Source organism: Nanorana parkeri, unplaced genomic scaffold (assembly GCF_000935625.1).
Source record: "Nanorana parkeri isolate BGI_ZX_2015 unplaced genomic scaffold, ASM93562v1 scaffold1432, whole genome shotgun sequence".
Classification (NCBI taxonomy): domain Eukaryota; kingdom Metazoa; phylum Chordata; class Amphibia; order Anura; family Dicroglossidae; genus Nanorana; species Nanorana parkeri.
In genome coordinates, this window is record NW_017307700.1 from 461739 (window position 1) to 489680 (window position 27942).

Here is a 27942-nt window from a genome sequence, read left to right on the forward strand (position 1 = left end):
AAAAAAAAAAATATATATATATATATCTTGAAACCAAACACATCATTGTTCACACCAAATGCAGACCAGATCTGCATGGGTTTCTGCACACCCAGTGCAGTGGGTTTTGCAGCGTTTTTGATGCGTTCCGTGCGGTTTTTTGATGAAAACATTTTTTTTGTAGTTTAAAATGGGCTTTCAGTGCGTTCCAAGATGTCTGCATGCGTTTTTGATGCGCTTGCATGCATTCCAGAGCAGGTAAAATAGGGCTTGCTGCAGTTTTTTTACATGCTCTGGAACTGAACGCAGCGGTGTGAACCAGAGCCCAAAATACCATTGGAATACATTTGGACGCAGTTTTGATCCGGTCTGTAACTGCTCTGCTCTGCTCCTGGAACGCACTTGGTGTGAACAAGGCCTAAGCTATATTTCAGTTTTCAAAATAACCCTAAACCGCAAATCTCATTACATGTCTTGTAGCCTGTAAATATTGACAATGTTTGGGTGAATCCATAATCGGAGGCAGGCATTATTTTAAAAAAAGCTCTAGTATAACGACTATTGCAGTGTAGCTACAGAAAGACATTGGAATTCAGAAGAATTTGGCTAATGAAGTGTCTGTAATGTGAATTTTTTTTTTTCTGATTTTCATAACACACTTTTATAGATTGCATTACAATTTGTTTTCCATACATCTACCATTTATTGCAGTTTTGTAGACAATGATAACCCATATTCAGTAATTAGTGAATCCATTTTATAAAGGTTAATCCTCTGTGTGTGGCTGCTAGAGAGAGGGGACTACTGTCATAATTTTATGCAGCTAATGTCTCAGTCCATTTATCAGCCTAACCCCTTTGAGTCCATTGATAATCGCAAACCATCTGTTGCAGAACTTAGCCAAGATGTTGCATCGAAAGGTCTTGGGTTGGTATATGAACTGGGCACTGAACAAGACCAACAGGAGCTCGTGTCCATACTTGTGGACACTCTCATGACTGGGAAAAGGTACTGTCAATCCTCATATATTGTGTGCCATTTATGTAATTATCTTGTTATTTCAATTGAGGTCAGTCTAGTGATACTAGACTGTTAGAAAATAGTTACACACTCGATTTGTCTTGTCTATAGTAATTCAAGTATATGTAAAGATTTTAGGTTCTCGAACACTGAATTTCCTCCATTATGCATATCAATTAATATAATTAAAAACCATTGTTGGCTATGTTTCATATCAATATATAGGGTGCTTCCAGAAAAAAAAATATATTCTATTTGAAAAGTGTTAAAATTACTGTTGTTAAGTTTCTTGCTGTAAATGTTAAACCCCATCTCCAGTCTTTGTGTGTGTGTGTGTGTGTGTGTGTGTGTGTGTGTGTATCCAGTGTCCTCTGTCCAGTCAGGTGGTACGCTGGGTCCTCCATTGGTGTGCTGATGACGTCAGCGCTGTTCTCTGCATATATGCACCGTGAATACAGGCCCTTATGGTGACAACCCCTTGGGCGGCTGGCCCATGACACCCTGTAGTTGGAGGAACAATCTATATATTTTTTTAAAAAGCCCAGAGATAGACATTCTGGAATGTAAAATGGTTTTTTGTTGAGTGTTTTGGATCTTTGTCAGAAATAAAGATTTTTGTTTCCCCGAAAATAAGACCTACCCCGAAAATAAGACCTAGTACTATTTTTGGGAATTGCTAAAATAAAAGACCTACCCCGAAAATAAGACCTAGTTGTGACCATTCCCAGGGCCGGTGGTGGCATAAGGGGGAACTTGAAGAGCCGCGGGAGAGAATCGGAGGTGCCAGCGCTAGAGGAAGCAAGGCGGCACCGGCGGGAGCAGAGCCACATAAGCCGATGCCTCCTCTATAGGGCCAGCTCCTGTCACAGGCGGAGTGATTCCAAATGCACTCCGCCTGTGAGGAATCGATAGTGAAAGCGCGCTTCGCTCATTCCGATCAGCGATTGGTTCGAAAATTGCTCTCGGAAAGGTACGCCACCCCTGATTGCCCTGATCACCATATTTTTCTACATGAATAAGTGCGGATTGTTGTACGTTAAAAAAAAAAAAATAAGACCTACCCCAAAAATAAAACCTAGTGTGTTTTTTTTGAGCCCAAAAACATATAAGACGGTGTCTTATTTTTGGGGAAACTCGGTATCTGGGGGATTTTATTTGTAAAAGAGGATATCAGAATCTTCGATGTTGCAGCTTTTTCCTTACTGTGATATCAGTTATCACTTGTAATGCTAACCGTCATAATCATTAATATTGTATTGAATAAATGTGATGAGACGTAATGTTTAATAAAAATTCATTTTCAACAAACCCTTTCTTTCTTCCAGAGCAAAGCATGAGGTGTCTAGTGATACAGAGGTGTTTCAGGGTACCTCCTTGGGTAAAACCCCAGATGGGTAAGCTACATTTCGATTTATTAACTTAAAGAATACGGACAGCTTTTTCAGATTGTCACGGGAAGAGAGAGGACAGCTAGCCACACACTAGTAGATTTCTTTTGTTCAGCAATGTGGGTTGAGGAAAACCAATCTAACATATACAAAAATAATCTAACAGATTCCTCCATGCACACTAAATAGTGTGGGTGGATGAATCTCACACTGTGGATATTGTATTCTGCCAGACAGTGCCCACCGCTTTCATAATACATGAACAATGACTGCAGTTTACTGGCTGCATCACTTATCAGAAGAAAATGTTTGGCCCGCCTCCTTTGACAAGAGTCAATTGCATAATCAAGCTGGCAGGGTCACCCACTGTAAGAATTTCAGCTGATTTAAAAAGTTCTAACAGTGTATGGCCAACCTTGGAAACATATGAAAGTAGTCCACTCCACAAGGTGAAAAGGAGTTCTGGTAATGCAAAGTTTTACTTGACAAAACTGGACTGGACCACCCACTGAATGCTTAAATCTTTCTGATTTTGTATTTTTCTCTGATTAGGGTCGGTGTACTGGTTCAGCAAACACATGTAGACAGCTGCATGATATATTATATCATGCGGTCATTTTCAATAGTTTCCAGCTGGGTGATAGGAAGGCAGTCTCTGGAACTAGTGAATAGTGTCCAATCTGACACAACAACCACATGCCCTTTGAAAACTAGGCATGTGAATGGGTCATGAATTCACAAGCCCTACCATGTAACCAAGGCAATGAGACCCACTCAAGTCATCCACTTCTAAAATGGCTCTTACTGCATGAAAGCGTCATCATTCTATAATAAAAGACTTTACTTCTGAGTCAATAACTCATACAATAGTATATCACTATTCAGATGATTCTAGCCTGTGTACTTCTCTCATCATAGGTATCATTTTATATACCCTTAAAAGACTTTTTACAGCAAGCTACTTTCTTTTTCTTTCACTTTTTTTTCTTTCTGGGAAATATATGCTCCTTTTATTGAAAAAGATTGAAAAGGCGAATTATTCCCTTTGACTATAAACGTTATGTTGCTGATTATATTTCTGCAAATGAACAGATGCATATATATTTACTTGGACTGTTCTGATTCATATTTCCTTATTTCCAAAGACAGGGGTTGTCTACATATAAAGAACTGTGTGCACTGGCCAGTGACCTTAGTCAGCCAGACCTTATATACAAGTTCATGAATCTTGCTAACCATCATGCTATGTGGACATCACGAAAGGTAAGGTCTTGTTTTTGGAATTTAGGAAGTATTAGAATTGTGCCATTTGGGATCTGCTTATTGTTGCGTGCATTTATTTATGGAATTACATTTATAATGTTTTTACTCAATAGGGAGCAGCATTTGGTTTTAATGTGATTGCTACAAAGGCTGGGGAACAGCTTGCACCATTCTTGCCACAGCTCGTCCCACGATTGTATCGTTATCAATTTGACCCTAACACTGGAGTTCGCCAGGCTATGACCAGCATATGGGATGCTCTGGTGACTGACAAGGCTACTGTAAGTGTTTGACTTGTGTGTGTAATTTGTGAATTATGTCAAACCCATTTACACATATTTATTTGGACTTGGTGGTATTAAAGGTTCAGTTATTTAAAGCGGACCTTGCACTGAGAAAAAAGTTAGAAAATATACCTCCCTTAATCCCATCTCCTGCCCACGGCACCCAGGGGATGTGACTATGCTTCAGGCAAAATGCTGGGAACAATGAGGATCTCAAATCTCACAAGAAGATGCTCCTGCTCTGGGCTAGGGCATCTTCTCTTAAGATTCAGGATACTCACAGAGCTATTCACAAAAGGGTGAAGAGTTTGGAGAAGGCAGGAGAAGTGACAACATAGGACAACATAGCTGAACTGGAAAGTGAGCTGATTTGGATAATTTTTCCAAATCAGCCATGTTGTCCTAGATTGTTCTCTTCTCCTGTCTTCTCCAAACTCTTCACCTTTTTGTGAATAGTCCTGTCAGTGTTTCTAGGAATTAGCCGGAGGGATCATGACATCACCCACTCCAGTGTGGAAACCTAGGGGTAAGTTATATCTTCTTAATTTTATTCCGCCCCACTTTTATGCAACAATTATATATGTTATTGGGAGGCCCAATGTGATCAGCAGACCTTGTCTTTTAGAGCACCTTTTGCTTTAACCTTTTAGGTATATAAATACATTCTTTAATATGACTAAGGTCAGATAACACCATTAAAGCACAGCTTTTCTGGTTGTTATGATTTACTGCTCACTAACCTAAAAAAAAAAAAAAGATTACCCCGGATCTCTGGCTAAATATCACTACCCACTTGACTGACTTAATCAACCAGTGACAGGCAGTCACTGTAATGCTAGCTGATGTGGTGTTACAAATCCAAGAATGCCCTTCCAACTTTGTGGCTGATTTTGTATTCAGTTTTCAGTATCTGTCGGCATAGAGTGGGGGTAGTTTCACAGAAGCAGAAGATCTATTCTTGGCTACTACTATGATAAGCCATTCTAAACTGTGATTCATTGTATTAGTTACGTCTAACTAAGCACATTTGTCTGTAACTGGTGCATTTTGAGGTTCTTCCAAAAAAAAAAACTTGGAAGTTTGCTATACATATACAGCATGGCAGAGTTCAGTAACCTAATTGTTTGGATTTCTGTAGTTAGATTACACATCTATTAAATCTGCTTGCTTTGGGTTACTTCTGCTTGCATTGCTGTAGCAAATAAGACACATTTATGTAGCAGTGGTACCCAGTGAGTGGTCAGCTAAGGGACTGATAAGTGAACTGATGATAAGATAGTGTTCAGCTGTAGTGTGGCTTGGAGAGGACCAACTAATCACCACTAGTTTTTGTTTTTGTCACTTAAGTTGTTCTGCACATGATTTCTGTATGCTTTGTGTTATCAAATTATGTTTATAGTAATATATAGTCTAATCATCCTTGTTTTCTATAGGTTGATAAATATTTAACTGAAATTCTCCAAGACTTGATAAATAATCTGACAAGTAATATGTGGAGAGTCCGTGAATCAAGGTACGTGGCTTCATGAAATACCCCTAATTAAAGGGGTACTTCATAAACGAGAAATCCATTTTTTATTTAAGTTCTATAGAAATGACAGCAGTAGATTAATTGAAACTTTCCATTTCAAGAAAAGGCATTTATACATTAGCCAATTATCGCCATGTTTATGGATACCCATAATCTCAAGGGGGCACTCTCAGTTGGTCTTTCCCAGCTGGGGAGCAACCTTGTTTGATTTTAAGAGCATGAGTTTGGTGTGGTGTTAAGACAGATTTGGTAATTGGAAACATTCATAATGTTCCACCATCTATGGGATTGGGCACCAGCAGATTGTCCTAAGAAAAATTTCGACAAGCAAAACATGCCTGTGGTGGAGCCATTTCCACCTCACTGAAACCCATTGTGGTCTTCTCCCTGATTCCGGTAATGCATGGTCACAGCACAGAAAGGTTTTATCAGTAGGGAAAGCTCAAGATCTGTTCACACAGATCTTTAGAAGATAGCCAGGGCTCCCTGATGGTAAGCATAGACAACAGCTGAACGTTCCAGCCAATCACTGATTAATACAGTCAATTAATCTGTCATTAAAATCAGTGCTAAGGAAGTGGGGGTGGAGGCTATCAAGAGCTTTATTTTTAGGAAAACTAATAGTATAGAGAGGGAGGAGAGACATATAATCCCTACTCATTGCTATGAAGGTAATTGTCCAATCTCTGAAATCTCCTGGATTGGGTGAGGGTGACTTTATGTTGTGGGTTCTTGAACCAATAGACAATCGGCTTAGCTGACAAATATTTTGCAAACTGGTCAAGGTTTATTTACTTTTGCTACTATCGGTATCAGTGCTTGACATACATTGTGTATTTTCAATGCAGTTGTTTAGCAGTAAATGACCTACTGCGTGGTCGTCAGCTTGATGATGTTATTGATAAGCTTCCTGAGATCTGGGAAACCCTCTTCAGAGTACAGGATGATATAAAGGTAACTGATATATTTTAAGTCCTTTTCTAATCACCCTGCAGTGTTTAGTTTGTTTTTTTTCTGCACAAATTTCAAGCTACAAAAAAAAAGTTTTTTTACTACAGCATTTCATACTAAAATCTGCTATGAATATTAGGTTGTGTGTACACAATGACATTGAAGCTTATTTATGTTGTAGTGAACACATTTGTGAAAGAGAAGTAAAATAATTCCAACCCCTCAAGGCAAAAGCGCATTTCATCCACATGATGGGGAAGGCAGTCTCAAATGTGGTTGCTTGATTAGGTGGCTAAACTGATGTCACAATGTAGAAGATGCTCTTCATTGTATATTTGTACTCTGAGCTCAAATGTTCTATAGATTATACCATCAAAATACTAGCTTCATGAAGCGATGTATCTGTGAAAACCTTCTTTCAATAAAAACTACTGAACAAGAATGGTGACATATTGATAGATTTTTCTAGTTTACATAAATCCCTCACATGTCACAATATACAGAAACTATATATTAGATAAGTGTACCTAGTCTCTCAAGGTCTTCCTGAGACTCATCTGTGTCTGCTGCAGGCAAAAGAAAATGTTCCTTAGTTTCCTCTTCTCAAGACTGTGCTTTGTAACATACTAGCAAGTCAAAGAGTAAGACGCAGCATCAGAGGCGTCTGATCTGTATGCTAGGACCATTATACATGCTGCTAAGACTTGCGGACTACTGTGCAGGCAGTGGGATATGCATGATTGCATTATCCTAGGGTTAGGATCTTAAGTTAGGGAGTAGGTGCTGATCATGCACAGTGCCTTAACAGAGATGGCTCTTGCCTTCTAAAAAGAAAGGAATGGTCTGGAGTAGTACTGTAATATCTTTGAGAGGCAATAAATACTTGCAATTATTGCTACTTAGAATAGTCACACTTAAAGTGACCCTAAACTCGTAAGTTAAATCTTAAAAATGCATTCAAGTACCTTAACTATTAACAAAAATGTATCTTATTTGTACATCACTCAGATGTAGAGTCTCAAATCATCTCTGAATTTGTGCTGACACTGTCCTTCCTTCTGGAGGGTGGTTACTTTTGTTCACTATGGCCCCTGTGTGTGTTGTAAAGTAGCCACCACTCGCAAGTTGCTCCCATGGTGGACTACAATCTCATGTTTAGTTTACTAATTTGTACTGAGATTGTAGTCCCATCATGGGAGTAAGATTGGAGCGGTGACTACTTTACAACACACACAAGGACCATGGGGAACAAAAGTAGCCATCCTACAGAAGGAAGGACAGTGTCAGCACCAATTCAGAGATGATTTGAGGATCTCCAGCTGAGTGATACACAAATAAGATACATTTTTGTTAATAGTTATGGTAATTGAATGCAGTTTTATGGTTTCATTCCTGAGATTAGTGTCACATTAACATGAAAAAATACATCTGATATTAGATTTGCTTTAAGGTTGTGTGTGTGTGTTAGCAATCACTCTTTTGCCACTTCACAACATTAAACAGTGAATGCAGAGATAATCTTCTAAGGGTAAATCTGTGCAAATTTACTGGTAAATTTATGCCAATGTTGTGTTTTAGGTATTTAATGGAAAATGTGCACTGCAAGAATGAAGCATTTTAAAACTGTTGGATTTGTATTCTAATAAAATTAATGTACATATTTTTTCATTACCCTTTTCAGGAGTCTGTTCGGAAAGCAGCAGAGCTGGCTTTGAAAACTTTAAGCAAGGTACTGTAAATATATATACTGTATATGTTCTGATACATAAGTTATCCATTACATTTGTTTTAGGTTTGATGTTCAAAACAGAAGCTCCCAAACTAAAAAAGGAGAGGTCAGCAATGGCAGCATTAATTAACCTCTCATGATAGAGTCCATTTAAATTAGAAAATGTATCATAAGAAATTAAATACTTAGCACAGCTGAAGAAAGTGCTGCCCTTAGGGCCTATTCACACCAGACCGCAGTGCCCTGCAGCGCATGTGTTTTCGTGCATTGAGGCGCTTTATAGTGCACTTCGTTAGGCAGTCCATTCCAAATGGGCTGTTATTCACCTCAATGCACTGCAACACATTAACAGGTGTATGTTGTGTTACTGTGCGAACAGGCCTTAAGTGGACACTGATGACACCGCAAGGTAAAGTGTTCGTCGTATTATCTCTGCTGAAAAAGAGGAAAGGATTTCAAGCATATCAGCTGATTAGTGAATAGTTCCCTTCAGTAAAGTAAATTTAGGCATTGCATCAGCATTTCCTAAGCATTGCATCAGCATTTCTTTAGGTGACCGACGACTATGGAAATATTTTATGATTTTTGCTACCTTTCTGACTTTAAGACATCATTGTGGGTAGGACAATTATGACTTTACGTCTAAATTACAATGGTGGATACGGGTAAGTCTGTTTCATGGGATGTGTACTTTATTGTTCATTTTAAAGAACTAATACATTACGTTCTAATCAGGATTTTCTGTAGCTAATAAAAGCGCTAAAGTGTACCTGTACTTTACCCACACAAGGAAAGTAGCAGGTCTGCTGTACAGCAGGTTCCATATGTACATAGCAGCTTTACAATCCCCCACTGCAGCCCCCCAAAATTAGCAGGCAAGTTTTGATGTTTTGTAAAACTAAGGAAGCAGCACCTGCCCACATCATTGCTCTGACCTGGTGACTGGCCTCTTGATCATGAAATGCTGAGTTGTGGGAGGCAGCAGGAGCATCACATGTGCTCCATGCTTGGAAGTAGCTAATTCCACTTGTCAGGGCAGCTCAGGTAAGTTAAGTACAGGCAGCTTATAGTATTTGCTAAAACTAGGCATAGTACCGAATTCAGTACAGCAAAGTACCGGTTCGTTTTACGGTATCCATAGACTTGTGAAGATCTGACTTGAGAACCATTACTTTCAAATTATATTTGTAAAGATACTGTATACATGCTAGTTTTGGCTGAGTGCCCATGTATACACACTGTACATACTTTTGTTGCTCTGTTGGATAAATAATAGCTTTCATCTGGGAAAATCCATCATCCAACATGACAATGTTTTTATTCCTGCAGCCTGGTTGACCAGGGAATTCTGCAGTTTGACTATAGTCAGCTGCATTTGTAGATTATGATCTCATGAATTTATTTTCTTGCAGTCTGTATATAATATGCAGCTATGTCTTATCACATTTTATTGATCTGTCTTTCACGTTTAGGCCCCCATCTAGCATAGAGAAATTTTAGGCAATCTGAATAAATATGAGCTATAGCAATATTGACACACATTTTTTAATGCATTCGGTATTTAATATAGTAGATTTAGTCAGTGACACTAAATGTGTTGCAACCAATCCAGTTAATTCATTCTGTGGAGTTACTTCTGTGTGTTTCTTTGCTAGGTGTGTATAAAAATGTGTGAATCCAACAAGGGAATAGCTGGCCAGAGAACGATTGCTGTGCTTCTGCCTTGCCTTCTAGACAAGGGGATCATGAGCACCGTGACTGAAGTGCGTGCACTCAGGTAAGTGTTAGAGGTTTGAATGCGGAATACCTACCATGAGAAGAGAAAATAGAACAAAAACATACCTGGCAGCTCTCTTTAAATACCCAAGTTGTATAGAGGGACGAAAAGGCTCCTTCTCAATCACTTCCCAACCCATGTGTCTGTATGCTACCATGTTCTTTCTGTGTCACCATGCTACACTGATGGGAACACAGAGGGAACTGTACAGTGTTTCCAAACCTAGCTACAATAAGCTTGGGAGGGTTAATATGTAAGATCCAAACTGGGGAACCATGGTCAAGCTATGTTACTATTGGATGATAGAAGCAGGGGAAGGAGTTAAGTGGCCACCGGGGATAGTGACTATTGATTTCCAGAGGGTCATATGTGCTGGTTAACCACTTCAGGACTTGCAGTGTAGGAGAGGCAATTTAAAAAACGTCATCAATGTTTATAGGACGCATTTCCTACATCCTTATCCTCTCACCATGCCGACTCTCCCCTGCTACCAAAATTACACCTGGGAATTGCGCTACAGGAGCGGCTGTCCAAACGCAGCCACTTCTGTAAAATGACACTCCAGATTGTCTGCAAGTGTCACTGTACACAATACAGTGTAAAATATATTGTTACACTTTACTATTTCTCATAACTTAAAATGCAAGCATATATTTTTCAAGTTATATTACTCAGATTTGTTGGTTACATTTTGGGATGAATTCCTGGGGATGTGCATTGGGGGGAAAATTGCAAGAAAATCCTTTCTTTTGCTTCAAAATTTTGACAATTTCTTCTTAATTAAAGTTATGAAAATCAAATATATGGATCCGAATATGCTACCAAGTTTAAGCTCTGTATGACCCAAAGAAAGATGTATAACTTGTAAGGGTAATAAACCAAAGCCTAAAGGTATAATACTGTATGTGGAACTGAGAAAATGGTCTGTTCTTAAGGGAGGTGTAGGGAGGAAAAGGCTCTGTAATTCAAGGGGGATATAGGGAGGTAAAGACTTTGTAGTTCAAGGGAAGTATAAGGAGGTAAAGACTCTGTGATTCAAGTGGGTATAGGGGGGAGCTGTGTGATTTAATAGTAATAGGGGAAAACGGCTCTAGGACTTGTGATAACCACATATTTCACCGTATTGCTGTTCTTGTGTTTTTTTTCCTTATCTGCAGCATTAACACACTTGTAAAAATAAGTAAAAGTGCAGGTGAATTGCTGAAGCCCCATACTCCAAAGCTGATCCCTGCTTTGTTGGAATCGCTAAGTGTTTTGGAACCTCAAGTGCTTAATTATTTGAGTCTCAGAGCTACAGATCAGGAGAAGGTAAGAGCGATAAGAACATTATTAGGTTTATTCAGTTATTCAGTGCAAAGAGCACTATTGATTTGCAATGACACATAACAGGCAATCATACCTAACTGATGGGCCTATAGTTAAGAAATCTGTTTGGCTGCTATTATCTACGCTGTGCCACATATCGCCTGTTTACACGACTTTGCTGAATGTGTCTGAAGGTTTAGCTTTATTATGTATATTGCTTTACAATTTTTTATACCTTTTTTTTCCAAGTAACCCAAAGCAACAAAACTCTTAAACAGTCACTCCATCAAAAAGTGAATTAGTTATAATGGGATCCTGAGTCTGCCCCTGACTTCTTAGATTGTCATCTTAAATGTCAGAGAGAATGAAAGCCCCTCACAATGGGCCACAGCAGGCATTCAGATGGCGGATCTCGAGCAGAGAACTGAATAATCATATAAACAGTCTTATCTCTGCAAAATGTATAATTGAGTTCATAATTGTGACTCTTTATAGACCGCGTATAGGCTTTCTTGTGCTTTGTATTGTTGGCCATACAAATTGTAGAAATAATAATAATTTAGACTTGCCTTTTGCTTCCAGTATCATAATCTGACCAGGTGAACAATGGACCATCTCTTATGAGCAGCAAAAAGAAGATATTACAAGCAGACACAGTGGGGCATTAGGCTGTTAGACAGCTAAAGAAGTGTGCTTGCGTTGGATTACAAATGCCCACATGCTTTTGACTTCATTTTGAGATGCTTCAGAGATCATTCAGAATTAATTGACAGGTGCATTTGACCTGCAGTTGGCCTACTTTAGGCTGCTTTTGCATTTTCATAGACTTGTATGGGGAGCGAAGCATTTCTGATACAAAACAAAAATCCTTTAGTACTGGCTCTTAGATGAACAAATTTTGTGAACAGGTGTAAATCCAATTTACCCAACTGAACCCTGATCCAACATTCCACCTCAGTCTTTCACTACATCGTTAAAATAATAGACAACCAAAGCTGTTAATAGACCGACATATTCTTTTTCTGCAGGCTGCTATGGACAGTGCAAGATTGAATGCTGCCAAATCTTCTCCAATGATGGAAACCATAAATATGGTAAGAGAAATGTAGATTTGTTTTGATTTTAAGGGACTGTCACTTGGTGGGAACTTTTTTTTTAATGTCATTTCTAAGTAGCCTGGGTACATGCAATATAAATGAGTTGGAGAGGTTTAGGGGGGGAAAGTGTCATTCATACATGCAATTGATTGGAAAATGGATTTCTTCACTGCACTAATCAGATCAGGATTATGGGGTTGCTGGGTTGGCATACTTATAATGCTACTAAGTATTTATGGTTAGTTCTTGTAAGTAAAATGGATAATGGTGCTGAGAGCCAAACGTTGGTCCAGACCCAACTGTAGGAAGAAAGGATCTGTGCCATGGAGAAGCTCCTGAGTGGAAGCCCGTTTTTTTTTGCCAGTGTATGCTGTGGTGTTATCTGAAGGTTTAATACCTACTGTGCCCCTCAGTGGATGAGAATGAAATCACCTTTATGTGAATTCCACAGATTAGATACTTTTAGAATCCGGTTTTATCACAATTTTTGCATTGGCAGCCATTTTGTTTGGCCATCTTCCATGAAGACATTTTGATACTAGTGTCCATTTTTACCTTATTTCCCATTATAATATCATGCAGTGTTATCATGACAGTTGGGGATAATTAAAGACTACTATCTTGGTTATTGTTTGTTTATGTAGTGTATTCAGCATCTGGATGTCCCGGTCCTGGCTGAACTTATCCCAAGGCTCTGTGATTTGATTAAAAGTGGACTTGGTCTGGGTACAAAGGTAAGTTATGTGTTTGTTTGTGTATAATATGAATTTAATGTGCACATTCATTTATAGTGTCACCAATTGATCTAGAACTAGATTTGTGCTGGCTATAGATGAATCTTTGCTGAATTTTTGTAACAATTGTTGTTATGGACGTTATTTACTGTGTGTGGGCAAGTCAAAAACCACCTCTGTTAGACCAACAAAAAAGTTTTGGCATTTGACATCAAACTAGAGTGTGCCGTAGTATGCTGGGAAGTTTCTTCCATTTGCAAGACTGTAAACATTGCAATTGACCAAGACTTGGAAGCAATCATGCAATGAATAAACAAGCAAGCAATATAAATGTATCTGCTAAAACTAGAAAAACACCAAATGAATTGTAAAAGAAAAGGTAATATACTGAGGTGAAAGGTCTGTAGTTTTCTCAGTATAATTTGTATACAGCTCTAGAGATGCATTAATTAAACTTCCTTGCTCACCAATATAACATGATGTTCTTTATTCTAAAGGGTGGATGTGCCAGTGTTGTTGTATCTTTAACAACACAATGTCCACAGGACTTAATGCCTTATTCTGGTAAGCTGATATTTCACTGTTTTATCCGTTTCCTAATTCTCCAGCTCACCAAGCATTCTGGTACTTACTGAAATTGTGTTTTCATCAGGTAAACTTATGAGTGCTTTATTAAGTGGATTGAGTGATCGAAATAGCGTAGTGCAAAAATCTTATGCCTTTGCCCTGGGGCATTTAGTTCGGGTAAGTTTTGTGTATTGAAGTACTTTTCCTTAAAGAGAAGTGCTTGTTTTTCTCTAGGGGCAGACGGCATCTAATGGACCTCCATTAGACTTGGTCACATCACAGGTCCTTAGACTGCCAGGACCATCTCTAGACCAAAACAATCACCTAACCTTTGTGGGGAGGGGGAGTATTTTCGCTTAGCTTAATGTTTGTTGCACTTTTATTCATTTATAGACTGCTCGGGATACCAGCACAGAAAAATTACTGCAGAAGTTAACCGTCTGGTACATGGAAAAAGAAGGTGAGCAAGAGTGTAGCAAAATAGTTGCATCAGATAACATGCATGCCGTGAGTATTGGAATGCTTGTCTTGTTGTTGTGCAGATATTACGACATCATTGTTAGTTATAAATTACTATGGGAAATGTACTATTACATGTTTGACTGATAAAGATCCACAATCGGTAGTTTAGCATTCCCAGGCTTGGGTCTCTGTTCTGAAGGAATGTTTGTTGATGTTTTACATTTGATAGCTAGAGCAGAGGTGCGTTCCGCTAGCTGCCAGGCCAAGATCACACTATTGGGAACCAATCACCATGGTTCCTAGTCATGTGATGATAGCATCGCCTGGTTCTAGCTCTAGCTTTATGTGTACATTTGCTTTGTATGCAGAAAGAAATACAGTTTTTAAAGAAAAGTGCATTGTTTAAAACAAAATGTAAAATTAAACTTTTTTTTTCCACATAGTTGTCCATTTGTCAGCCTACAATAAGACTTGAAGAGGGTATTTATTATACAGTGTAAAAATGAGACTTACAGGTCCTTTTAACACATGACTAACTTGCCAACCTAAAATAATTAAAGAAGTAGTATTATCTCGATTTGTTTTATTTTTTTTTCTTTACATACCCTAGCTAAACTGCTAGCAAGTAGTAGATATATGCCCCAACATTTAAAAAAAAGAGTTGGCACATAGCTAATTACTTACCTGTGTCTGCGCCGCTCGTTCCCGGCTGTACAACCCAACTTCCCAAACGTCCATGCAGGAGGAAGTGTGTGCGGGGAGCATGCACACTTGATATCATCGTAGAGGAGGAGAGGCACAGTGTAAGTGAATGCACGCAGCCGGGAGCATGCACGCAGGACAGGCTCCATGGAACACAGGAAGGCATAGGAGTCTTCGCTGGATCAGAGACTTGCACCAGCGCTGGATGGACTGTTTCAAATGACTGGACGGAAGAAGTTCGTATCAAGAGACATCACATAAGGTAAGTACTTAAAGCAGCATGGGGGGGAATTGAGCCTTTAATGTCACTTTAATGTTAAATTGACTGATATATACCGATGATGCTAAATTTAGTCTAGGTATACAGACATTGAAGACTTCTGGTTATAAAGGGATTAAGACAGCTCTGGACCGGTCACTTTAATCGTACTTACTTTACCCTGTGAATGTAATACTTAATTTGAAAGGTATACTCCAGCCACGATTGAAAATTAAGCTGTGAATGTATGCAAGTAGCACAGCCTGTCTCCTTTTTTGCTTCAGTTTTCTATTCAGGCGCTGCTAAAGTGCAGCAATCCATCCAATTTTTTTGTAATCTGGTGACCTGAGAACCCCTGCTCGTTATGCCAAAGAGCTATACCCAGTCACACCCTTTGTAGGTTCCTTGCTGTGTTTGTCACATTACAAAGACTTGTTTAAAACAATCAGTACTAGCGGTTACTTAGAACCACCAGTCAGATATTTAAACAATAGTCCTACTGCTTAAAAACGGATTAGACACTGTAAATGACTTTTAGTCTATGTATATCAACCTTATAAAACTTGCTTGTGGCATTTCACACACCTTATTTTCTGCTATGTCTTCACAGAGCCAGTATACAAAAGTGGATGCAGTTTAACTATTCATGCTATTAGTCGCTACAGTCCGGATGTGCTGAAGAACCACTCGGGTTTGGTGTTACCACTGGCATTTCTTGCTATGCACGAGGTGTCCGATGAAGAAAAAGGAGAAAAAGATGATACAAACCTTTGGAGGGAGGTGTGGCAAGAGAATGTGCCCGGTAAGTTCACCACTATGCGGATCCTTATCACATGAAATGTTGGCTGAAGCAGGCAACACTTCATTGATCTTTTACAGATGAGGATTTTAGTGCCCAACAGAAAGTTGCTTCCCACAAAGGACTGCATCTCATTTCATGTGGTGTTAGGGCACGTGCCTGGTGCCACTTATATAACATAAAGGGTGAATTATTAACTGCAGCCCTAACAAGAGGGAGGAATGCTGTTTTATACCTGTGCCCCACTGTCACCATAGCACTCTTTTATAATATCCTTTGAGACATGAAGTGACAAATTCATGATATTGTGGATATATTGATAATGTATTGACATATATAGTAAGTTCCTGCAAAATGGAAAAGTTATTTTTACTTTTGTTCAAAGGAGAACTATGGGGTTAGGGCTTTTCCCCATAGTTCTCCTTAGGGTAACGGGAGGACACAAACTAGCGTCCTCCCGTTACCCTAAGCTCAGTATACCACGAGCTACAGGTCGCGGTATACTGAGACGCCGTAGCTGAAGCAGATCCCGACAATTATGTCTGGATCCGCCCAGCTGCGTGAGTGACAGCTGGCTCTGCCTATCTAGAGGCAGAGCCAGCTGTACCCGCCCCCTCCCCCGTCTGATCCGCCAGTCAGCGCTGGAGGATCGGAGCGGGGAGGGGGGAATCCAGTCCCTCCCCTGTCACGGCAGAGAGCTGTGACAGGATCGAGAAGAGAGCGCCAGTATGTGTTTGCTCACTTCCCGATCTACTGAGCCGACCTGTGACAGTCTCATTGTCACAGGTCGGCTAGAACTATGAGGATGAGTGAAAAGCACTCACCTCATAGTTCTCCTTTTAAGAATGAACAAGTACAATCTTAAGATTATGCAAACCAAACCAAAGTCATTTTCACCTTATTAGAGTGTATTTGCAAGCATTACCTAAAATTACCCCTAAACCTCCCTCCCTCCTTTTAGAGCATATCCCAGCATTCATTTCTTATCTTTTTACCTTGCTTTTTTTTGTATTTCCACCCCCCAGAAAAGTTGTTGGAAAGCTTTTGAGAGTCAAGGCAGTTGCATTGTTTTGCTAAAAAAAATTAATAAATATATCCAAAAATGTATGTCTTTCAAAATCTCGGCATTCACATTATTCATTAGACATACTGTACAAAGTACATTTTAAATTGCAAAAATAAGATGGGGTCTGTAAAGCTAGAGCTTCCACATATACAATTAATAACTATAAAACTTGCTTGAGTCTGCTACGTAATTTCTTTGACATTGTCCATCTAGCATATTAGCAGATGGCTAATTTTCATTTTCTAACACCTACAGGAAGTGTCAGTGGTGGTATTCGTTTGTACATGAAAGAGCTAATTGACATTACCCAGAAAGCCTTGCAGTCTCCTTCTTGGAAGATGAAAGCACAGGGTGCTGCTGCTATTGCTTCCATAGCCAAACAGCAAACTGGTTCTTTGGTTCCCCCACAATTGGGAATGGTTCTCAACACACTTCTGCAGGGACTGCCAGGAAGGACATGGGCTGGAAAGGTATGAACCAAACAAAATATTTTTATTTTGTGTATTGAACTCTTCTTCATAGTTTCAAATGTAATAACATTTTTCTCATTTACCTATTCATTTTTAATTTATTATAATTATTTTTAATATATTGTTGGTTTCTTTGAAAGTTCCAGTACCTAATTTCCAAGTAGGGCTGTCAGTTTTCCTTGGAAAGAATACTGAAAATGGTAGGCTTGGCTTAATTTCTAGTGGTGTTGCCTAAATAGGGTTTGGGTTATCACTTAGATGTGCTGTATGTGGCCAGTCACCCATTTTGTACCTTCAGAGCTGGGAAGTTAAGTACTTGAATGATGATGAGGCAGTAAGAGCGCAAATCCAAAATTGTAAATGGTGTGATTTGGATAAAAAATTATTTTTCAGAAAGTGAAAAACTTACTTGTGGTGTCAGAAGTCCGGGCGCGATGGCGATTCTGGCGCTGCAGGAAGTGTTGTATAATATTGTTCAATTTACCGTGGTCTCCAGGTGAAGGAGTAGGGATGAGACAGGACATGTCGTAAGGGTTGGCCATGACGGCTGGGAATGGTGTCATCAAATATAGTGGTGAGCTCAGAGGTCGAGGGCTGAAGCAGAGAGCAGACAGGGTGCTGTGTGTGCAGAAAGGCTAATAGGGAAGTTGCCTCTGGTCTTGGCTGTGGTATTTGTTTTAAATGTGATGGAGTAAAAGTGACAGTCAGTTAGGAAGGGGGGTGCACGGGGCCGTGTAACATGAGCAATGCGTTTCGAGGAGATCCTCTTTCTCATTTCGAGCTTGAGAAAGAGGATCTCCTCGAAACGCGTTGCTCATGTTCAACAGGGCTCTGACTTGAGTCTCGCACTTGCACCCCAAGTTTTCTAAAGGGGCTGGCCCCAGTGTCTGCTCTAGTTCACCCCCCCATTGTGGGACATGTAGATGGACACCTGTGAAGAAAAGGCATTGGCCCTATTGCAGGAAATCTCCTTGATTGTCCAGATGTCTGTTCGAATCAGCTGGAGCCTGTATTGTCAGAAACTTGTGCTAAATGTTTTTCATCATCTGCAGGCAGTTTGAACCTGAATGTTTCTTTGGCAAAAGAATCCAAACCCTATTTGTCCTTGTCCCTTAGTCAGGGAGTTACCCATCTCTTGTTGCAGGAGAGGCATATGTCTGTGGGCCACCCTCTGCGAGACACCCCCTTTTTTTTTTCTAGTCTCTTGCCAGACTTTATCAGCTTCTACCTCTGCTGTTGTAGGTCAAGTTGGTTGAGGTTCTGACCATACTGAATTGTCTGCACCTGAGGATCGGGTAGTTCCTTGTCTGGAGCATCGGCCTTACAGTTGGAAAAGTCACCTGCATGCTGAACAGGCTCATTTTCTGGTGCAGAAAATTTCTGCAGATGACTCCTTGATGACTCCACCCACAAAAAAAACAATCCATTGAGTGTTATGTAATTTATACACTGAGTGGCCAGATTATTATGACCACCTGACGTTTGTAGGCAAATTAGCTATAATTTAGTGCTGAAGTTACTAGAGGGCCAGACCATTATAAATAGGGAAGCAGGTTGTTTACCACGACAGTAGAAGTGATTTTTTTCTGAAGATATGGGTAAACAACGCGATTTAACTTCTGGGTCTGAACGTGCGAATTGTGGCCGTCAGCGACTAGTCAATGTTAGGGCAGAACGGAGAGTGGCAAGACTGGTACAAGACAACTGAAGGGCAACAGTGCAGTGTCAGATTCCTCGCATCACCTTTCAACATCTCGTGGAGTCACAAGGCGGCCCAACAAAGTCATCTCGTGGCCCAACGAAGTACTGATGGGGTGGTCATAATAATCTGGCCACTCAGTGTATATACATACTGTATATCCAATAGACACATGTTAAATAAGTTTGAAGCAAGAAAAACAGCCTGCAACGCATAACTCATTATTCTTTTAAATTTAGGGCAACGCCATAAGTCTTCATGATCCCTTTTGCCTTTTCTAGAGATGAGGTTCTCTGCCCTACCTATATAATATAATCACTTTGACGTATAGTGGGATCTAAGCACATACTAGAGTTGGGAAAGTCTTTGGGTGGTATTAAGCCCTCCAAAATGTTACTGGGGTGTTACCTTAGTAATATTTTGGAGGACTTCTTCCCATTGATCTGGCTCAAAGATCCCTAAATCTGTCATCCATTTCTTGCACTTTGCAAGGAAATGAAATCGAGGTCAATCAAACTTTTTATCACAAAAGTTTCTCCTATAGTATACGGCTAGCACACAGTGATCTTATGAGATATTAGCGTTTTCTTTCAAGCTGCACATCAACCACAAAGTTATTAACCAAGACCCTTAATAGTCTTAACATTGAAAAGAGGTTGAGTGAGCTATTGTAGCGAGACCATTAGCCAATATAGTGTAGCCAATATAGAGTTCCCTTTCTGGAGCAAAGGCAAAATAAATAAACGTTGTTAACATTTAGTTATAATTGAACACAATATGTACAAGCTTTATTATATTCCTTGATTTTACCTGTGGGTGGAGTGGGGGGGGGGGGGGGTTATACATTGTACAGTTGCTTTCTGTATATTTTTTATTTTTAGAATACTAAACACTCTAAACTTATAATTTACAGGAAGAACTTCTCAAAGCTATTGGAACTGTTGTTTCCAATTGTAGGTAAGCACGATTTATTTAACAAAAAGTTACTATGTTTCATTGTCTGCTGCAAAGTCATCTTCTGGAATTCTTTGCCAAAGGACCCGTTGATGGCCAACAGCATAAATAAATATAAAGTATTCCTGGCATAAAAGTAATGTGCAGGCTGCCATTGCTGCCCCTCTGAAAGTGCTGAAAATGTATGAAATGCATGATATACACATTTATGTTGTGTGAGCAGGCCATCTTTGTTTTCCTTTCTTCTATTATATTAAAATTGTGTGGATCTGTACGATTGCCTCTCTTTCTCTTTGCAGCAATCATTTGAAAGAAGGTCCTCCTGAACAGCCTACTATAGATGATATCATTCAGGCAGTACTAAAAGAGTGTCAGAAAGAAAATGTCAAGTACAGGATAGTTGCTCTCAAGTGTGCTGCTGATGTACTTGAATCTACGAAGGAGGATCGCTTCCAGGAAATGGCGGATATCCTCTTTCCCTTAATAAAAAAGGTACATTTATATTTTTACCTGTATACTAATACATGTGTGGTTTAGTCACAACACTGTTTTTTTTTAAGGGATGATGTATTTAATGTAAAATTCTGGATTAATCAGTGCCATCTCTGATCTGGTAGTGATTTACGCAGCTTGGAGACATGTCCTTCATTTGGCAACAATAAAAAAAAGAAAACATTTAAATTGGGCGCCAGCTGTAATTTTTTGGATTTTAGGATTCTGGAAGTTTTCCAGCTATGTTATTTGATGGGAGATATGATATTTCAGTGAATTTTTACCACATCACTGCCAAATAAATGTTTCTTTATTTTAAACAGTTTATATTGTCTAGTATTGCATTGTAAATTCATGGCAGTGTTGCAGTCATTGTCACTGTATTGGTGGTAACATACATGTATGAATTGGCATTCCTAAACTTTGTCATTTGTAGATCCTATACTTCTCCCTTGTTTACGTCATCAGGGAATGCCATCTTGTGCCCATCATGGTACAAAAAGACTAGATAAGACTTTTGTCAAAATGGGGAGGATATTATGGTACCATACAATGGTAGATTTATAAACTATCTTCTGAGTCACGTTTTGGCTGCTGTGGAAGAGTATAGATATAAATGAAATGTTATGTGATGCTTTATTTATATTAGGGGTTTGTACTGCCATTAGTAATGGCACTGGTTTTGAAGACCTGTTACTTAAATAGAGGCCAACACTGCACAGTCATCATTCAGTCCACAGTTCATTTCTATTTTAAAACATCGGGGGAACACAAAGGAGTCAGGGGTTGGACTCCACTGCTAGAAATCAATGCAATGAATAGACCAAAGCTTGCTTTCTCCTTCCTACAACACTACCTCAGCTCCCATCAACTTGTATGAAGACCAAGATGTTCATGTTGGATGGAATGTGAACTATTCTCATTGTTATCTGTTTTTGATATAGACATCACTGGAAACTGTGGGAGCACGATCACCAAAGGAGGAGGATGAGGAGGATGAGAATCGTAAAGTAAAAGAGTTGCAGACAGAGTCCTTATTGTGTGCCTTCTCAACGCTAGGCAAGGCTTGGCCCAGGAACCCTGCTACTCAGCGTGAGGCTCTTTTCAATATACCAGTAGCTTTGCTCATTTGGGATCCAAAGCTATTTTGGGTCAGGTGCCTTTTAGGTATTAGTTTGTAGTACAGCTTGTATAAAGGTGGAGATTTTAAATCCAACTCCATGCAAAATGGTATTTAAGTCTTTGTAGATCCCATTAATGAGATGCTGGCGTCTTATGCTTTTCAGATACTCTAGTGGCTAGAGGTCTTAGTTCTTTCCTATGGATTAGTGATACCGTGTGATTGCCTTGCCCGATTCTAGATATAGAATAAATATTTATTTTAGCCTGGGTGTAACACATTAGCATTTGCTTCAGGGGTAAAGACTATTGTGGGAACCTCCGGGCACTGAAATATTTCTAAGGGATAGTAGCAGCCAACAGGTGATTTAGTTCAGAAATGTCTGGAAGCATGGTAAAAAGTTAAATGTGTGTATATGTAACTTCTTTGTCATTCTGATAGGCTGCTATCGGTTTGAAGTATGCAAGCTGATGTGTGAAAGACTAAAACTGAGCACATGGAAGGTCCAACATGCCGTTCTTCAGTCTATGAATGCTTATTTTCAGGGGTAAGTGTGGTTGCAACATGAATAGCACACTTAGTAAATTGTAGGGGTTTATATTACCATTATTTTGGCTCAAAGAGTTTACAAAAATAGTACCACACCCAAACATTTTAAATATTCCTTGCTGTGTGTTTTACTGCTGTATGTGATCCCTGAGGGAAAATTCCCCCCACCATTGATCGTAACCTAACATTCAATGCTAGGCTGTAAACTAAATCTTCTGGTTCCCCTGCCTACTATTCCTTATTTATGTATTTCAATGGATAATCCACTGCTGGTCAATGACACTATCACTATGGCAAAGATCTAGCTGTTATATTAGGACCAAGAATACTGAGTCTCCTTCCTGGAAACATGGACAGCAGTAAAGAGCTGGCCAGGTCAAACACTGCCTCATTTTTAATTCTCTGTGTCTGTTGGCCACTGGGTCATTTCCTGTTGCTGATGACGTGCAATAGGAGGTTTGGGGATGCTACTAGGTCTCCTACTCTACTTCCCTATGAAACAGCTGTGTGCCAAATGTATTGTGGTCCAATGAAATCTTCTTCAAAGGTTTGTTATTAGTCTTCCTTTAAGGAAGGAATTATTTATGAAGCAGCAGTTACCAGAACTTTTCCCTTTTTAAATGTGTCAAAACTACACCCACGTGAATAGCAGTTTCAAAAAATAATGTGTAACATGAGGAAAAATATTATATGTATTGATTCTTTTTCAAAATGGTTCTTTTAACTACCTCCGGGTCGGCCGTAGTAAAAAAATGGCCGGCCAGGAGCTCTCTCGATCTGAGCGGGCGTCTCTAGACGTCCGCTCAGACACGCCCCATTTAAATACCGGCCATTTCCCGAGCGGGAAATGGCCGGTATTTAAAAACGGGCAGCGATGCCCGTTAATATACAGCCGTAGTGGTGATTTAAATACCACAAAAAGAAAGCTCTATCTGTCCCCCAAAAATGGTATAAAATTCATTTCAGTACAGCGTTGCATGACGGAATAAACGTCAGTCAAAGTATCGCAGCGCTGAATACTGAAAAATGGCCTGGCCAGGAAGGGGGTCTAAACACCTGGTCTTGAAGTGGTTAAGTAATGCATGTCATGTGTATTGAGCTGATTTAAAAGATTGTGTGCTTTTTTTTCCTTATTTTTTTTTATAGGTTATTGATTTTAGAAAAGGAGCACTCAGACATTGCGGCCCTCACAGAAATCCTCACAGAAGCTTGTCCAGTGATAGCACATTCACTAGGTACAGCACATTACCTATCATTGCTTCTTTATTCTGTGTGCAACTGTCTCTTGTCCTTCTCTACTCTTTCATCTGACTCTCTTATGTTGCCCTGAATATTCTCTTTAGGCCTAAGGTTGGGCAACCCTCACATTGTGTATAGAAAAGGACATGACAGACCTTGAATTCGCATAAGGTTATCAATGGTTTTTTTTTTTTAAATGAAATATTTCTAGTGAGCAATGTTTAACTGATCACTTTTAACCTCTTGCAGTCCGCCCGTAGTAGAAAAACGGACGGACGGCACTGCTGCAGTGGCGGGTTGCCGTCGCCAGACGGCAAAGGTTCTGCACACAGTATCTTATGAGCTAGGAAATGCTGAAGCTATATTGCGCCTAAAGTTCACTACAAGAATAGGTAGATCTCGTTGTCACAAGACATCCCAGTTTGAGGTCACCATGAGGTTTTGTCCATACTAACAGATCAAAACCTTGTTGACTGCAGTGCCTTACCCTGGCTGAAAGGTTGCATGTGTGTGTCTAAGTGCACCAATATTCTGCACATAAGCAGGAGCTCATGCTCCTTCATTTGCAATGCTTCTGTTAGTGACCAACACTGATGGTCATAACACGGCATTCTATATTCACCTCATATTTGGTTTCAATCAATTATTACAAAGCATGGTTAGAAAAATGTAATGGATTCTGCTACATTGCTGCTGAGCTGGTCTCTTTATATGCAGCTATCCTGATTCAGCCTTTCCTCAGCTTGACTCTGGAGATCCCTACCCAGACTCTGCTAGACCTGGACATTGTGGGGCTAGACTGAAACGGGACCTTAGGGCACTGGGCTCTGCATTGTGGTGCTTCAGTTCTCTGGAGAATTGAGCTTAGGCCATTAGAAGGGATCATTATGATAGTTGATCCCATTGGTCATATAGCTTTAGCTCATGCCTGCAGGGTGGACAGGTTACTGCTATAAGAATCTCCTGTCAGTAAACCTGAGGAGGACTGTAAAACTAAATTGTTGAGCTTTGGAATCCAGATGCAAGAAGAGCTCGATTGCATGCCAGTTCAGGGACAACAACTTTTCAGAGCTGCTCTGAATACTTGTATTAGGGGTACTACCGGAGGCAAGAGTAACCATTAGTTCCCTAGCATGAGTCTTTTTCTTTACTCTCAGCCCTCAACTTCCAAAGCCAAACCCAAGTCTTGCTCCCACGCAGCCCACACACTCTGGACTTTTAAGTCCCACAAATCCTCAGACAAATGTGTGGCTTCAGCTTTTCAAAGTAGGGGACATCTGATAGTCTTTGCTGAAGCTTGTCAACCGGCATATCAGGCAATTTGGTGAGGGGGGCGGTTTCAAGGGGATACAAGGCAGACATTTGCCTCTGTCGTCACATAGGTTAGTAGATCTCTAGCGTGTCTTCTGGATCAAGACTGCATTACCCCATTCCCTGTGGCACGAAGGTTCCAGGGGTTCCACTCCAACCTTTTCATACAGTAGTTTCTAAGCCCAAAGTGACTATCCATCTTCATCCTGTATCTGATGGCCCTAAGTGTTTTCATGCTGGCTTAGAAATCCCATATGGAATCTACCAGGTCGGTCACAGCCTCCCTTCATCAGGGAGGCCTTTTGGCCTCTGTGGACATGAAGAACGCATACTTGCATGTTCTATATTTCCAGCACATCAGCCTTTCCTTTGATCTGGGCCCCTTGCACTTCTAGTTAGTGCCTCTGCCATTTAGCCTTTCTTCTGCACACTGGGTATTTACCAAGGTGTTGGCTCCTTTTGGGGATGGCCTTACTGCGCTCCCAGGCCATCCCCATTGTGAGTTACCTGGATGACCTCCTGCTGAGGAAACATTCGGCACAGGTTCGCTTGGAATACCTGGGTCTAACACAGCACAAGTCAAAGTTTTTTGGGCCGATGCTAGCCTCCTTCAAAGCAGTCCTGTTTACCCAGTTCCACTCCAGACTCCTACTACACAACATCCTGTAATCGTGGGAAAAGTCAGTCCAGTCCTTGGACAGACTGATTCGTCTGGCACCATGTACAAAATTGTCCCTGGTTTAATTAATCCTGCTCTAGAGTTGGGAAAGGCCTTGCTTTCAATATTTTGGAAGATCCTCATGACGGATACCAGTTTGACGGGCTGAGGAGGCGTCCCGGACACCTTGTTGGTGCAGAGGACTTGGACATCGGAGGAGTCTCGTCTCCCGCTCAACCTTCTGTAGGTTCAGGTAATTTGATTGTCCCACCAGTGGACATCCAGTCTGGAGGGCCATCCTTGCTGTGGCGATTGAAATCTCTCTACAGCAAGAGTGGTAGAGCAGATCCTGTTGACAACGGATGTGGATTTCCTGTCCTCTGGGTTTAACATCAATCAGGACATGTTTGGCCCCAGAGCCAGGAATCCTCTAGGGAAAGCAGTGGATGCTCTGGTGGCTCTCTGGGATCAGTATTGGATCAGCATGGCTTTGCTCCCCTAAAACTCCGTTATTGTCCACTTTGGAGTTCATTGAGGGAAACAGGTTCACCCCCTCTGTGTTTATGCTCATGTTCTTGGCACTGCTATTCCCCAAAACTGAGGCTGGGAGTAGAAAGGGTTATACTGGGCTGGCCCACTATTTTTTTGTTTGCGAGTGTTCAATCCTCCTGTAGGCAGCAGTCCCACAATGAGCTCCAAGAAATGGATTTTAGGGTAAGTAAAAAATAATAATTACATTCTCTAAATTAGATTTGTTTGTGATTTTTATTGGGTCGATTTAGAAGTAAATAGTGCTTTAAATATTTTCTGTACATTTGAGTTGATTTACATTAAAACTTAATTATGTACATAATTATAGTATGGTAACGTTTTGCTCAAGCATCAATGTTTTTCATTCACTTTTGCTAGAAAATAAGAATTATTCATCCGTAAGAACGGAAGCTCTCTCTGTATTAGAACTACTAATAAAGAAACTCGAAGGTAAGCCAGTTCTATGAATAAGATGTGCCTGTGATATTTGTCAGAAAAGCAATTTCTCACAGAGTTGTAATGTGTTCCAATGACCTGTGTTGGGTTAAATGCTTTTTTGTTTTTAATGCATTCCATTTTTTCCAGCACACACCCACTCACATGCGAACTGGTCCCTTAGAAAACAAAGCTATTTGCCCTGACCTTGTGTTGGGACTACAACACAGGTGGTGTAGGCAAGCCCTTAGAAATATTTAAAGCAGACCTAGGGTGCAGTTTAGAAGTTTAAAGAAGTTATACTTTGCTAAAAATTCACAATGAAAGATAGCAGTATGGTAAGTGATTGGGAAGCCCAAATAGCAGCTATGGAATCTGCCCACTGGTGTCCGCTTTCTTCTTCACAAGAAAGGTGGACCTGATGGGGAACTTTTTGCTCAGCTTCCTCATCAGGCTTTGTCCACTCAACAAAACTTCTTACACAGGCAGGGGCCAGACAGAGAGCTCAGCAACACTGTGCTTGTGATTTTATCAGGCTTGGCTCTACTGAATTGCACAGTGTGTGGTACAGACACTCCTAACTCAGTGCTGGCCTCTATATGACAGTCATGTATCTTTTTGTAAACCGTACAAGAATTTGTCACGGACAGCGACGTCTGTCATGTGGAACCATCACAGGATTCTTTCTCAAATAGATTTTTATTGAATTTAACAGTGCAAGTATACATGGACATGTTACATTGGCAACAGATGTCTGCGGCAAACAGGTCATCCATACTTAACAAAACACGTATCACATATGAAGTGTAATCGTAGTAGAGGAACACAAGGTTGGTCTATGGGAAGCGGCACCAAAGCACTAGAGGAAGCAAGGTGGCACCGGAGGGAGCAGAGCCCCATAAGCCGATGCCTCCTCCATAGCGCCGGCTCCTGCCACAGGCGGAGTGATACCAAATGCACTCCGCCTGTGAGGAATCGATAGTGAAAGTAAGCCATCTTGTATTTTAGGAAAGTGATCCATGACAGGATTCTAAAGCATGTCTACATCATTCTATGAATTCCAGGGATTTAGCTTTAATGTAAAATAATGTATATTGTCCATATCTAATCATCTCCATGTTTCTGTTCACTTATATTTTTGTATTTGGATCCTATGCTTCTTACCCTAACAGAAACTTTCTGTGCTATCCAAGCAAAATGTATCCAATCCATTGATAACATTTATATGTGCAGCTTCTGTCACGAACTGAGATGTCTGTTTATGCTTAATTTCTTAACAAGACCCTATTTGTTTTTCAGATTCAAAACAGTGGGAAAGCCTTACAATAGAAAACAGAACCGTGCTCATTATTTCTTTATCTACAATGGAACTGGACAGCAGGCCCGATCTGAAAGACAAAGGATTATTATTAAAGAAACAACTAGAGAACTTAAACTAAAATTATTCAACTACATAACTGTGAGATTCAACCCAAACCATGTACCGTGGATTTTGAATTCTGTTCTGCCCAAGTTTGCATATATTCTGTAGCATGCATCATTCCATGCCTAAAATAAATGTCCATGAATTA

At 40.1% G+C, this 27942-nt stretch overlaps 1 protein-coding gene across 1 annotated transcript in view; it reads left to right on the forward strand.

Annotated features, from left to right (window-relative positions):
• KIAA0368 (KIAA0368 ortholog) overlaps positions 1-27942 on the forward strand; it is a 73592-nt gene extending 45650 nt beyond the window's left edge. Inside the window, exons 27-49 of the mRNA XM_018569951.1 lie at positions 873-987; positions 2325-2393; positions 3533-3650; positions 3764-3931; positions 5368-5447; positions 6314-6419; positions 8098-8145; positions 9801-9922; positions 11080-11230; positions 12256-12321; positions 12969-13058; positions 13556-13622; positions 13711-13802; positions 14019-14085; positions 15659-15850; positions 17169-17383; positions 19996-20039; positions 20336-20528; positions 21473-21620; positions 22090-22195; positions 23344-23432; positions 26315-26386; positions 27671-27942. Coding sequence (XP_018425453.1) covers positions 873-987; positions 2325-2393; positions 3533-3650; positions 3764-3931; positions 5368-5447; positions 6314-6419; positions 8098-8145; positions 9801-9922; positions 11080-11230; positions 12256-12321; positions 12969-13058; positions 13556-13622; positions 13711-13802; positions 14019-14085; positions 15659-15850; positions 17169-17383; positions 19996-20039; positions 20336-20528; positions 21473-21620; positions 22090-22195; positions 23344-23432; positions 26315-26386; positions 27671-27810 — 2558 coding nt within the window. The 3' untranslated portion in view covers positions 27811-27942. The remainder of the gene's footprint in view (positions 1-872; positions 988-2324; positions 2394-3532; positions 3651-3763; positions 3932-5367; positions 5448-6313; positions 6420-8097; positions 8146-9800; positions 9923-11079; positions 11231-12255; positions 12322-12968; positions 13059-13555; positions 13623-13710; positions 13803-14018; positions 14086-15658; positions 15851-17168; positions 17384-19995; positions 20040-20335; positions 20529-21472; positions 21621-22089; positions 22196-23343; positions 23433-26314; positions 26387-27670) is intronic.